The 12010-nt window shown below is 43.5% G+C and overlaps 2 protein-coding genes across 4 annotated transcripts in view; one reads left to right on the forward strand and one right to left on the reverse strand.

The window, feature by feature from the left end:
* Positions 1-3: 3 nt before the first annotated feature.
* spg7 (SPG7 matrix AAA peptidase subunit, paraplegin) lies at positions 4-7842 on the reverse strand. The gene is made up of 17 exons (XM_080458696.1): positions 7482-7842; positions 6414-6516; positions 6240-6329; positions 5912-6153; positions 5431-5570; positions 5228-5330; positions 5001-5126; positions 4729-4891; positions 3965-4138; positions 3760-3884; positions 2551-2653; positions 2310-2420; positions 2107-2222; positions 1792-1948; positions 1487-1650; positions 1263-1340; positions 4-1167 (listed from the first exon to the last, which is right to left on the reverse strand). The coding sequence occupies exons 1-17, from the start codon at positions 7680-7682 to the stop codon at positions 961-963; spliced, it is 2403 nt and encodes an 800-aa protein (XP_080314822.1). The 5' UTR covers positions 7683-7842; the 3' UTR covers positions 4-960.
* A 3408-nt stretch (positions 7843-11250) lies between these two features.
* ankrd11 (ankyrin repeat domain 11) overlaps positions 11251-12010 on the forward strand; it is a 112066-nt gene continuing 111306 nt past the window's right edge. For 2 of the 3 annotated variants that reach the window (XM_080493448.1, XM_080493450.1), the window contains exon 1: positions 11251-11714. The gene's annotated coding sequence lies outside the window, so the exon portion shown is untranslated. The remainder of the gene's footprint in view (positions 11715-12010) is intronic. The other variant, XM_080493449.1, reaches the window with a different exon arrangement.

The raw sequence follows: 12010 nt of genomic DNA on the forward strand, positions 1-12010 counted from the left end.
TCCATCTTGGTTTATTATGATGTAAAAGCTTAATGGCAATCCACCCTGGACAGGTCACCAGACACATATTCACCTTAAAGTCAACAATTAACAATTTTTTGAACGAATGCATGCTGGATGCTGTACATTTTGTATCAATTTAGCAACAAACAAAAAAATAATACAAAACAATGTGGAAATAAAACTTTATTTAAATATTTGGTACTACCAATCTTGGGGACATCACCATTAACTTGTCGCAACCAAACCAATAGAAGTCCCCCGACACCAAAGTTCAGTCTTTTTACTTTTAGTCGGTCTGTGTGTGACCAGGTGAGCGAAGGAGATCTGCTGCTTCCTCTCCACATGATACACACATTGTAGTTTCACCGCTCCTCGGTTTTGGTACTGTCAAAAGTTAATCCAGACCACTCCCCCCACCCCCGAGGGCTGAACGTTCACAACAGTGCAGTAAAATCTGTTAAACCTGAAGCTCACTGAAGAATAATGCACACCTTAATGCTGCTCACAGGTAAATATGAGCCACATATTTAAAGGTAGCTAACTTTTTTTACCATTTCTGTCAAGAAATAATTTAAATCTACTTTTTTTGTGACGGCGACCTGAGATTTTACTCATTTGGATTGGCGAGTCTTCAAAGCAATATTGCTTTTCATTCAGGTCTTCTTTGAACAGTTTCAGATATTTACTACACAGAATTGAGAAGAGAAATTGCTCATCCATACAGTAAAAATACTGTTTTGACTTCCCTGGAAAACTTGTACTTTATGCTTGATTCAGACGTCCTCGTGAGCAATCAGTGCCTTTATTGATCTGCACAAAAGCCCTCAAGCGAATATTAAATGAGGTTTGAAGCTGAGGAAATAGTGCCAGCTTCGTAAGACACTCCCTCGGCTCAAGATGGCCCTCATTGTACGCAGGGGGCTGGCGAAACGCTGTCGAGGCGGACACGGTATGAAACTAAGCCAGCTGTGGGTTGGCGTCGTCCTCCGAGTGTTTGCGAGGAGGCGGCTGGGGTTCGTCCTCCCCCGTGTCTTGCTTGTCTCTCTCGGCCTCCACCCAGCTCTGTGGGGGGATCATCTTCTTGGGACCATGGGGCGGCGGACCCAGCAAGGCTTCAATGTCATCATAGTTCACCACTTCACGATCCAACAGCGCATTGGCCAGCTGGAAGTATAAAAACAACGGTTTTAATAGAGGAATCGCTCGGCTCGATGAGCAACAATTGTGAAAATTCAGAGTGAAAGGAATGAACTCCTGACCAATGTCAGCTTGTCTCTGTTGTCCAGTAATAGCTTCTCTGTGTGCCTGTACGCCCGGGCTATTAACATCTTCGCCTCCTGAGAGAGCAGACAAATGAATACTTTAACAGCAGCAAGGACCCCAAAGAAAAAAAAAAATCAATGATACTCAAAGACTCATTATGTCAACATTCACAGTCGGCTAATTCGGGAACCGAGAGAACGGCTCCTATTTTAAGACCCACATGATCCATCTGCTGCTGCAGGCCCTGGCTAAAAGGACGACGTCCCACGGCGCCGCGCTCCTCCGAGTCGGGAAAAGAGACCTGCCCGACGCTGTCGCACATGCCATACTGCTTCACCATGGAGTACGCCACGCGGGTCACCTTACGCAAGTCATCTTGAGCACCTGAGGACGCAGATGAAATAAGACTTTTTTGTGTGTTTTCATGATGGAGCCCATTTAGAGCACAGTTTGTCCTATGCTCCTGAGTTTACGCTGCAGAGTTTTCATTAACGCGTGGTCAGAGTAAATATTCAGGGTTGTTACCTGTTGTGACCTTGTTGAAGGTGATGGCCTCTGCAGTCCTTCCTCCCAGAGCCATGCACATCCGCTCAAACAGCTGCTCCTTTGTGAACAGGAACTGTTCGCGGGGTAGAATCTGAGCAAATCCCAGGGCTGCGTTTGTCCGAGGGGCAATGGACACCTTAAAAACACACACATAATCCATAGTGTGTCGTGGCTTGCACTTCCAACTCACAGCAAGAAGACACAGGCTCGGTCGCCTCTCTGTGTGGAGTTTGCATGTTCTCCCTGAGCTCTTAGTCAGTCGGTCCCTGACTGTGTATTGGCGCATGGGGTTACCTTCATGACGGCCTCGGTGTGCTCCAGGAGCCACCCCACCAAGGCGTGTCCAGACTCGTGAAAGGCAACCACCCTCTGCTCCTCTTTAGACAGGATTTTGCTTTTCTTTACACTTCCTGAGGACACACATACAGACACACACACACATCAAAGTGTGCCCAGGTTGGACAGCTCAGATAAAAGATGTGTTTGTGTCTGTGTACCTGCGATCACTCTTTCCACTGCATACTCAAAGTTAAAGGTATCAATGGACTTGAAGCCCTCTCTGGCTGCGTGGAGAGCAGCTTCATTACAAATGTTTGCAATGTCCGCACCTGCAGAGACAAAGAGTTCCCCGTCACAACATGGGACTTTAGACAGTTTATGTATATTACATTGTTATAACTGCAGATGTTCCCGAAATCCACAATACACACGAGGACAGTACGATAAATCAAGACGTACCACTGAAGCCTGGCGTGAGCTCAGCCAGACGCAGAGAGTAGAAATTAGCAGGCTGGGTCAGTTTCAAGATCTTCAGATGCTGCTCAAAGATTTCCTTCCTCTCCTGAAAATGAAAAGAAACAACGTTAACCTGACACACGGGTTGCAATGTACTTGAGAACTTGTGACAGGAGGGTGTACATATATACCAGTTTGAAGTTCAGGAGCTGTGGCAAGCGCTGATCTTACTCATAAAGAAATTGGAGTTTTAACTGACGATAACTATTTGCAGACTTTATTATGATTTGCCCTTTTTACAAGGTTAGTAAATCTTTTTAGTGGTGTTTTGAGTTTTAAATGTCATAAAAGCTTTAGTACAGAGGTGTCAAACTCTATTTACTTCTAGGGCCACATGCAGCCAAATTTGATCTCAACATGGATATACCAGTAAAAGACAGTATAATACTAAAAATCTCATGAAAGGTACAGCCACCAGCCTTTCCAGTAGGTCTACCTGTTCAAATACAAGTCAGTCAGCCCACCAGCCAATCACAGGGCACACAGCAACATTCCAATATCGACCCATTTTCAACTTCTAAAGCAAATTATAGTGAAATATTCAAAAACAAATAAATCCAGGCTGCTGTTTTCTTTCTTTTCAGGCTAAAGATAAGAAATACCTTTTAGTTCTCACAGCTCCTGGAGACATTGTGCATGTTTTTATAAAGCTACCCTGAAAATGGAGCTCTGGTACTAATGCTTACTTAGCGAGTAATAAGTTAGTAATTAGTTAGTGATTAGTTAGTGAGGTTTCTCAGCTTCATTACTGATTGTCCACAAACAAGCAATGTTGCCATCTATGGCTTAGTCCTGGATCAGTCCAGTGGACAAATTAGGAACATAAATTATTTTTTTAGTTAAGAGGTTGATATAACTCTACCCATATATCAACAAATATTACGGGCCACATCTGAAATGACCCTGCCTGCACCATCTCACACTTATTTTGCTTCCACTTGCGATATTTACTCCAGTTTTGGACGGCGGGTCGTATGCTGAACACCCCCTTGTCTAGGAGATATGAATATGGGAGGAATGGAAACGCCGTCATATTATTCAATCGTATGTTTGCATCGTGATTCAACCCACTCACATATCCTAAAACCAAAGCGATCAAAGCCAAGTATAGTACAGCAGCTGCATCAGAGTATTGTGAGTGCTCAGGACTACCTGCAGTGTGGGCAGGTCGATAAAGATGTGCCTGTCCAGTCTGCCCGGCCTCATGAGAGCGTTGTCCAAGATATCTGCTCTGTTAGTGGAAGCCAAGACGATAACATGGTCTGTTGTGCCCATTCCTGCAAAAGAAAGAAAAAAATGAGTTCTAGACGTCTGACGACTCAACAAACGGCTCGGAGAGCACAGTTTCTTTACTCACCGTCCATTTCCACCAGCAGCTGGTTGAGAGTCTGCTCCTCTTCGGTGTTTGAGAAGCCCGACATGTTTGTGGAGCGCTTCTTCCCCACGGCATCAATCTCATCGATGTAGACGATGCAGGGCGCCCGGGCGCGAGCCTCCTTGAACAGACTCCTGACGCGGGCCGCACCCAGGCCTGCACGCCATCGCAACACAGGTCGCATTAAACCAGAGGAGCAACAGGACAGCAGCTTCTCGTACAAGAGATGTGCAACTTTAACCATTGTGAGGGACACAGAAGGTCCATCCTCACCTCCTGATGGTCAAATAGTGACCGAAAGGAAGTATAGCTTTTAATTTCATGAAATGATGGAAAATGTAATCTAATTTTGACTTATTACTGTAATCGCTAAGTACTTGCAACTGAAATGAAACGCAACCTACGAAAGCCCTAAAATGACCTCTGGCAGGGGGTACAGCTTATGTTTTCATTGCTGTTACTCTGTTAGTTGGTTTGTTTATCAGTTTGCTGGTTGGTTAACTCACAAATATGTGGATGGATTTTCATAGAAATTGTCAGATAATAGCACAAGACAGAAGGAATGGTTTCTTTTTCTGTGAGCTCCAGATTGTGTTCTCGCTAGTGCGTGCTCTCTGAGTGCAGTCTTGTGATTAAAAAAAAAGGAAAAAAAAGGAATGAGCTCGCAAGCTGCAAAGAATGGGGATGAAGGCTGCATGTGAAACTTGCTGAACGCCACCACGGCTTCTCCAGAAGCTTGTACGTACCTCCAATGACCTCCACAAACTCCGAGCCAGCCATAGCCAGGAAGGGCACCTGGGCCTCTGTGGCCACAGCCTTCGCCAACAGCGTCTTCCCACATCCGGGGGGCCCGAGCAGCAACGAACCTTTGGGAACTTTGGCTCCCAGTTGGAGGTATCGTTCCGGATTCTGTCAACAGATGGTGGCAAATAACAAAGTGGTTCTGCTGGGATCATTGGTCCAGTTATGAAAGACGAACGTCTGAGATATTTCACAAGAGCAGACTCTGCTTTCTTACCTTGAGGTAGTCAACAAACTCCTTCACTTCCATTTTCGCCTCATGCATGCCTGCTACATCTTTGAAACTCACTCCTTTACCCGATTTGCCATCCACGATGGTAAACTTGGCCATCTTCAGCTGATTCTGTTGAGTGATGTTGTGACATTTAATGGTGCGTTAAAGCTTCGAAATGCAATCCCGACACGCGCTCATTGTCGTGTGCGTATCTTCTGTGCGTCACTCACAAAAGCACTGAAGCCGCCTTCTCTGCCTCCCATGCCTGCAAGTCGGAAGATGTACCAGAGAATAGCCACACCGATGGCAGCCAGTCCCAAAGCATAGACAGCACTGTGGTAAGAAGAGACGGGACATCAACAAGCTTCGTAAGGCACTTCACAAATTGGATTTTTTTTTTTTTTTTTTTTAAGAATTAAATGTACGTTCATACTTTCCAAAGAATCCAGTGCGTTTGTAGGACACTGGAATTCTGTCCTTCGTGTCAATATTCAGCTCCTCTTCAGCAGCTCTGAGCTTCTCCTCGAACTTGTCGATGTTGGCAACCTGCATCCTGTACATGAGCGCCAGCCTCTGGAAAACAAAGCGTAACACACGGAGTTCACATGGAGACGGATTCCACTTGCTGCCGAGCGCCGGAACGTCCAACTGAGTGACGCGTGACTGAGCGGCGAATGCATCATGAAGCGAGAAAGCAAAGCGTCCCGAATATGGTTTCAAAAAAACTATTTGCTTGACAATGTGTAAAGAACATGTTGGGACTGACTGAACACAAATTTCTTGAGTTTTTTTTTTTTTTTTGTCACCAAACAACAAGGAGGTGGTTGTGCCTCTCCTGGAGACGATCAAATCCATTAAAAAGCGCGAAACATTCAAAAGCCAAAGTTTTTTCATAAACTCCCGGCACAACTTACCAGCCTGCCAAAGATCACCGCGCCAGGATGCAGGTAGATTTCTACGATGTCGCTCTCAGGAACGACCTGCACACGGGACACCTCTCCCTTGGCCAACATCTCGTTGACAAAGTCGTCCCAGGAGATGTTTCCTCCGCTGGTGTTGATGGAGTTCAAGAGGCTCACGACGACCGCTATGATGAAGAGCATGCGCAGGCGCTCCCGGTAAATCTGATCCTCCTGCTCGCGCCGCTTCTTCTCCTCTGAAAGTTGAAATAAAACGCAAACGGATGGAGACACACGACAGATAATGAAAGCAGACGTTAATGTGAAGCCGCCTAAGATTTACCTTCATCTTCTTCGGGAGTTTTTCCTTTTGGTCCACCACTTTTATTTTTCTGCTGCTTGGACTGAGAAGGACTGAAGAAGTTTATTGACCCTGAAATCAAAGGATTTCTCAACGTAAGTATTTGCATAGACAAGTGGAAGTATACAATCACCCTGAGGAAAAATGTGAGTTCACCTAGCAGGTTAACCAAACCGACGGGGTTCCTCAGCAGGTTGCTTCTGATCAACTCTTTACTCAGGCCGAGCAGGCCCGGACTCAAAGGTCTGTGCAGGAGACTCTGAAACACAGAGAGCAGAATGAAGACGGCTGTTCGCTTTCCTTCCGTGTGCGTTTCTGCAGAGCTGTGGATCTTTCATCTGCAGTTATTGGCAAGTAAGTAAAAACCATGTGAGGAAGAAAGTGATGAGAATCATTCACATTGCTGTAATTAAGTAGGTACAATTCAAGCAATGCAACAATAGTCGGACTTCAGTACAGTCTTTCTGTGTTATTCTTGTCTGTAGTTAAAAATCTATTTGCTTATGTAACTATATTGCGATAAGAGTTGTTGTATGTTGTGCTGAATGAAAAAGACACGGATCATTTGGGAGATCGTACTCATTCCCAAAATTTGCAAAGAAGAACAATGCAATTATTACTAGAGACACTCACCAAAAGTATAGCGTTAATATCACTACTCTTCTCTCTTCAACGAAATGACATATCCATTAATGTTCTCTGCAGTTAATTCAACACTTTGAAACACGCAGAGATGCCATTAAGATAGACTAAGAACATGTGGGCTGCACAGTGGAGCTTTTTTTTCTTCTTTTTTTTTTTTAAGCTTTCTCATTTCACAGTCAGAAGGTCATGGGTTCATATACCGGCCGGCTTTTTCTGTGTGGAGTTTGCATGTTCTTCTCATGTGTGCGTGGGTTTGCTCCAGGTACTCTGGTTTCCCTGGCTCCCACAAGCCAAAAACATGCATGAGAGGATCATTGGCAAACCTAATATGAGGCTGTTTGGTTGTCTGTCCTGTGATGGACTGGTGACCTGCACAGAGTGTGGATGGATGGATGGATGGATGGATGGATGGATGGATGGATGGATGGATGAAAACACGTTTTCTTTTTCATAATTCGGTGCGAAGCGATCAAAGTTAACATGCAGTGCTCATCGTTAACGTTACGCCTGCTTTACACTGAATCCAGTGTACTCATTGACAAGTACATTTTCTGAATAAGCGTGAGTCTTGATTCTTACCTCGATGAGTTTGTGCGGGACTCCGTCACGCCTGCTGTGGACCTTTCTGACACAGACTCTGGATGTCAGATCTCTGACACAGACCTTGGATGTGTGTCTCTCCGCTAACCCTTGACAGCTCCTCCGGGAAAGTGTCCACAACAAACCCCTGCTCCGCTTCCCACAAACACCGCCGCTGTGCGACAGTAACAACGCAGACATAGCGCCGGATTGAATTCAAATCCAATCTTAAATAGACGGCTTCGGCCCCATGGCTCTCAGCCCTCCCGGATCTGGGTTTTATAAAGTGTTTGTCCTCCTCACACTCGGTGCTCGGCTAGGCTAGGCTAGCTGCGTTATTCAACTGTGCGGCGAGCTCGTCGGTCAGCCGGGTTGCCATGTCTGAAAGAACAAGCCGAAGCACAAACGTGCTCGCGGTGAGGGAGAAACAAAAATGTAAGAAAAGTACAAAGAAGCATCAATATAATATCTTAAATTCAAAAAAAAAATTAATGTACATATCAAATTAAATCAGATTCTTCACTTAAGGCGTTTATTTTCACAGATTTGAGTGTTTGTGCAGTATTTAACTGAGCCCGGGTAGTGTTTTTGCACATTTGCTGGCATGTAAATGAAATTTCGCTAAAAGACAAATCCAATAAGTGACAAACATTTTCTTCACAGGCACATCGTCAAAAACACCAAATAAAATGATTTTTATTTTGAGCTTGAGTTCAGTTTCTATTTTTCTGTTTAATAACAGATTATGGTCATTCCAAAAAAGTCGGACTAAAGCCTGGCACACACTGCAGGACTTTTAAAATCTTCACAGATCAAGAGACCACACTACGGAAGAGTATTCTGTGTAGTGACAGAATGAACATAGAGGGTCAACATCAAGCATTTATAACAGTTAATGGGATGACACCTAATATTTCCCAAGATACCTCCCACACCTTTTTTGAGGTATAGAAGTTCTTTATTATTATTATTATTATTATTATTATTATTATTATTATTATTATTATTATTATTGTTATTATTATTATTATTATTACAGCTGTTACTGTCTCAGAACTTTGTTGCTTGAATAAAATGTGCCTATTTAGTGAACGCCAACATTTCGATGAGTGACAGTCTGTGTCAGAGATCTGACATCCAGAGTCTGGGTCAGAGAGCTTGTGGCATTTCAAATGATCCAGGTTGGAATCTTTATCCACGGGTATATTCTATTAACACTTCAAAAGCAAGCAAAACCGCGGAAAACCACGGACCTGGCAATCGGGTTGGTCTGCCCGAAAACGGCATTGCGTTCATTTGTTGCAGGACCTTTTGTGCACGTAACACGCAGCAATATAATTTTATTCTCTCTTCAATCTTAAAGCCAATGGCTATTTCTATTCATCAGATATTTTTATTTTAACGCATCGGGTGTTTTGTAAAACGGATAATATTGTTACTATTGCTGTTGTTGTTATTATTATTATTATTATTGTTAAACTTTGAACTCCACACTTCCGTGTTGATGTTGAAGGTCCTGAAAGCTGCGTATGAGTTTGCGCAGGATTTATGCACTACAACGTAAGACACACGCCTTCTGACATCATGTTTCTGTTAAACTCAGTGAACTCGCTGCACCGACTACAAACTCAAATTCTGCACTCTCTCCAGCCTACGTGCAGCAAGGAAACCATTCTGTGTTTTTATATGTGCCCTCGTGATGGCAATGATTATATAGCAGCCACTTTATTAGGGACACACGTGCAAGTCTAATATGATCCTGTACAACAGCTCAGCAATAAAATCCGCCTTTGCAGGGGTAACTCGGCTATGTTTGAGGTTGTCAGATGGGTTTAATTAAATAACCAGGAATCAAAAGTTAAGAGAAATTAAGTACATGTCACTGCCACTGCCACATTATATATATTTGCGGTTCATCCCACAAATATATGACAATTTGGCGTAACATTATTTCTAAAATAATCCAGCAAACACAAATGTCTCTACTTTTTGTGCAGAGTTTGTATGCATATGTGATTTAATTAGTAATGTGCAGTGTGAAATGCTTCTATTTGGCTCGTCTTCATGTGCATGCTGATGGGTTTTCCAACTTATTTGAAACCTGTCATTGTATTTACTTCCAGCTCATCAGTCATGTATGAACGCTCATTTAAAGTGGACACCTCTCAGGTGGCCACTAACAAAAGAAAACCCTATTAACTGTGTGATAGCAGGATTTACAACAGAGATGGTGTACTTAACTGCGCAATTGAAGTGTATTGTGTAGTGGTTGGTGAGTGTTTAATGCAATGCAGTTAAAGGAAAATGCATACACAGCTTAATTTTCTTCCTGCACTTGTAAATTGAATTTAAACTGAAAGAAGTTAGAAAGCAGCAATCATAAAAATCCAGTGGTAATGAATGTAGACTCTCCCGCACAGCATTTGCTAGTTCTAAATGACTTTGTTGTCATTTGTATTAGATTGAATCCAATAAGTGTGCAGGGCTTGGTGTGGGTGTGTGAGTCTTGATAGAGAATATGGAAAATTGTAAACTGGTGTAGATGTATAGCAAAACCACACTGAACATACGTTGCACAATCTAAACGCAACATATTTTACACTTAGTTGCTGTATACAATAAAGAACTGCTGAAAAGTGCAACATCACAAAGACAGCCTATTACTTACAGAAATGTCTTTTTTCAAAAACTAAATCTGTTTTTGTATACAGGACACAATTAAATCTACCGGGACTCCAAATTATCTTGAAGTCTTTGATAACTGCATTAGATATGTGGAATCTTTTTCCAGCAGATGGCGCTATATATTCACTTTATTGAGGTAAGCGTTCATCTCAGTAGATCTGTTTTCGTTTTGACAAATAATACACTTGAGCACACATGTTGTTATTTGGTCTGAGGCCGACAGTCGTGGTACTATCATACATGGGCCAACAGACTGCAGTTTATCTGCAGACTGATCCTTTATTCATCAGAATAAACACACTGTCAGTCTTCATATCACCGCGGATGTTGTCAATGATCGCCATTGTAAAAATCGACGCGTACAGGTCAACATGAATGACACACGAAACGAGCCAATCGCAATAGAGACGTTTTCTTTCAGCCAATAGAATCCTCCGTATCATCCACTCGCGTTTCATTTTGACCAAGGGTGCGTCAGTTTCCTACACCGGCACGCTCCGTTTACCACCCTGCGCAGTGAAATCTGAGCCATTTCCTGAATATCAGCGTTGACCACTACTTTGAAAACACAAACGGTATCCGTTGGCTAACGTCGAAGCATGTGATCAAAACGAAAGCCCACCGATCCGCGCACATTTACGAAGATGTAACAACTCCTAAGATGAATTATTTATTCAGCACGGATTCCGTAATTGACAACTTTCGGAAATGCTCACGCACATTTGGTGTAGATTCGTGTTGTACACTGTAATTCACCTTTAAAATTAATTGTGAAACGTCTTAACCAATAAACTTTTAGCTGAAATAAACAAAGTGGAACATCTTCGACAACGTACTAAACGAGCGCGTCCATCCCCCGTACTCCATTTCCTTTTCTTGGTCCTCCAACTATATAATGGAGTGTGGTCTCCTGCGTGTGAAACTGGGACATATGAGCCGCCACGTTGGCGCTTTGGTAACGCGGATTCTAACGCGGAAGTAGGCTGTGGGGTGGATCCAAAATGGCGTCAGTTTCAGCCTGCACAGAAAGCGCCTCCGCCCACAGCTCTGCGGCCAATGAGGACGGCCGTTTCATTCCGGATGCGTTTCCGTCCCGATCGTCCACACAGCGAAGTCAAAGGCCGCTCGAAAACCGCTCGAATGGGTTGGCAGAGAGGATTAAACTGAAACAACAAAATACTCTTTTGATGATTTACGCTTACGGAAGCGACTCTGCCATTTCAACAATGGACTGTTTACGGTTCGTAGTGCGCGCTGAAGGTGAAGCAGCTCGGCTGTGAACACATTCTCCTGGATATTTGTTTTCTCTTTGGACGTCTGTTTGTTGGTGTGCACGGTTGTCACAAGCTAACGCTGCTAGCCTCCACTCCGCTGAGCTGCTTATGAGCTGCGATGGTCGTCGCGGGTTTATGCGGATGTCTCCGGACCCGTCTGTTTTGAACCAACGGCAACAAATGGGACCATCCAGCATCGGCCGAAACCACCGCGGCGTAGACTAAAACGTTAATAATTCAGTTGTATATAGAAAAACCGTGGGAACTCAAACAGGTAAGACCGATTTTACACTTTATCCTGCGAAGCTAACAATAACAACAAACGGGCTGTTGCTGCCTCGCTCTGTTGTGTCCTGCGACAACGGTCAGCAAGCAACGTCGACTGTTATTATGGGTTCACCGAAAACATAAAATACACGATGCAGCCTCGTAGTTGCATAATTCGCACGTTTACAGATTTAAAAAAAAAAATATATATATACTACACAGCCTTATCTGTATTTTATATTATCTGTTTTCTTTTTTTCTTAAATGGTCAAAAACGTGGAAGTGATTGTGATGGGAATCAAC

Source organism: Lipophrys pholis (assembly GCF_963383615.2).
Source record: "Lipophrys pholis genome assembly, chromosome: 2".
NCBI lineage: Eukaryota > Metazoa > Chordata > Actinopteri > Blenniiformes > Blenniidae > Lipophrys > Lipophrys pholis.

What these genes read in the sequence shown, in the direction of transcription:
- spg7 (XM_080458696.1), bottom strand. Translation starts at nt 7,682, where the DNA reads ATGTCTGCGTTGTTACTGTCGCACAGCGGCGGTGTTTGTGGGAAGCGG. An exon ending in TCCCGCACAAACTCATCGAG is followed by an intron (nt 6,517 to 7,481) that starts GTAAGAATCAAG and finishes TCTGTGTTTCAG; the next exon opens with AGTCTCCTGCACAGACCTTT. An exon ending in TGCAGCAGCAGATGGATCAT is followed by an intron (nt 1,341 to 1,486) that starts GTGGGTCTTAAA and finishes CTGCTCTCTCAG; the next exon opens with GAGGCGAAGATGTTAATAGC.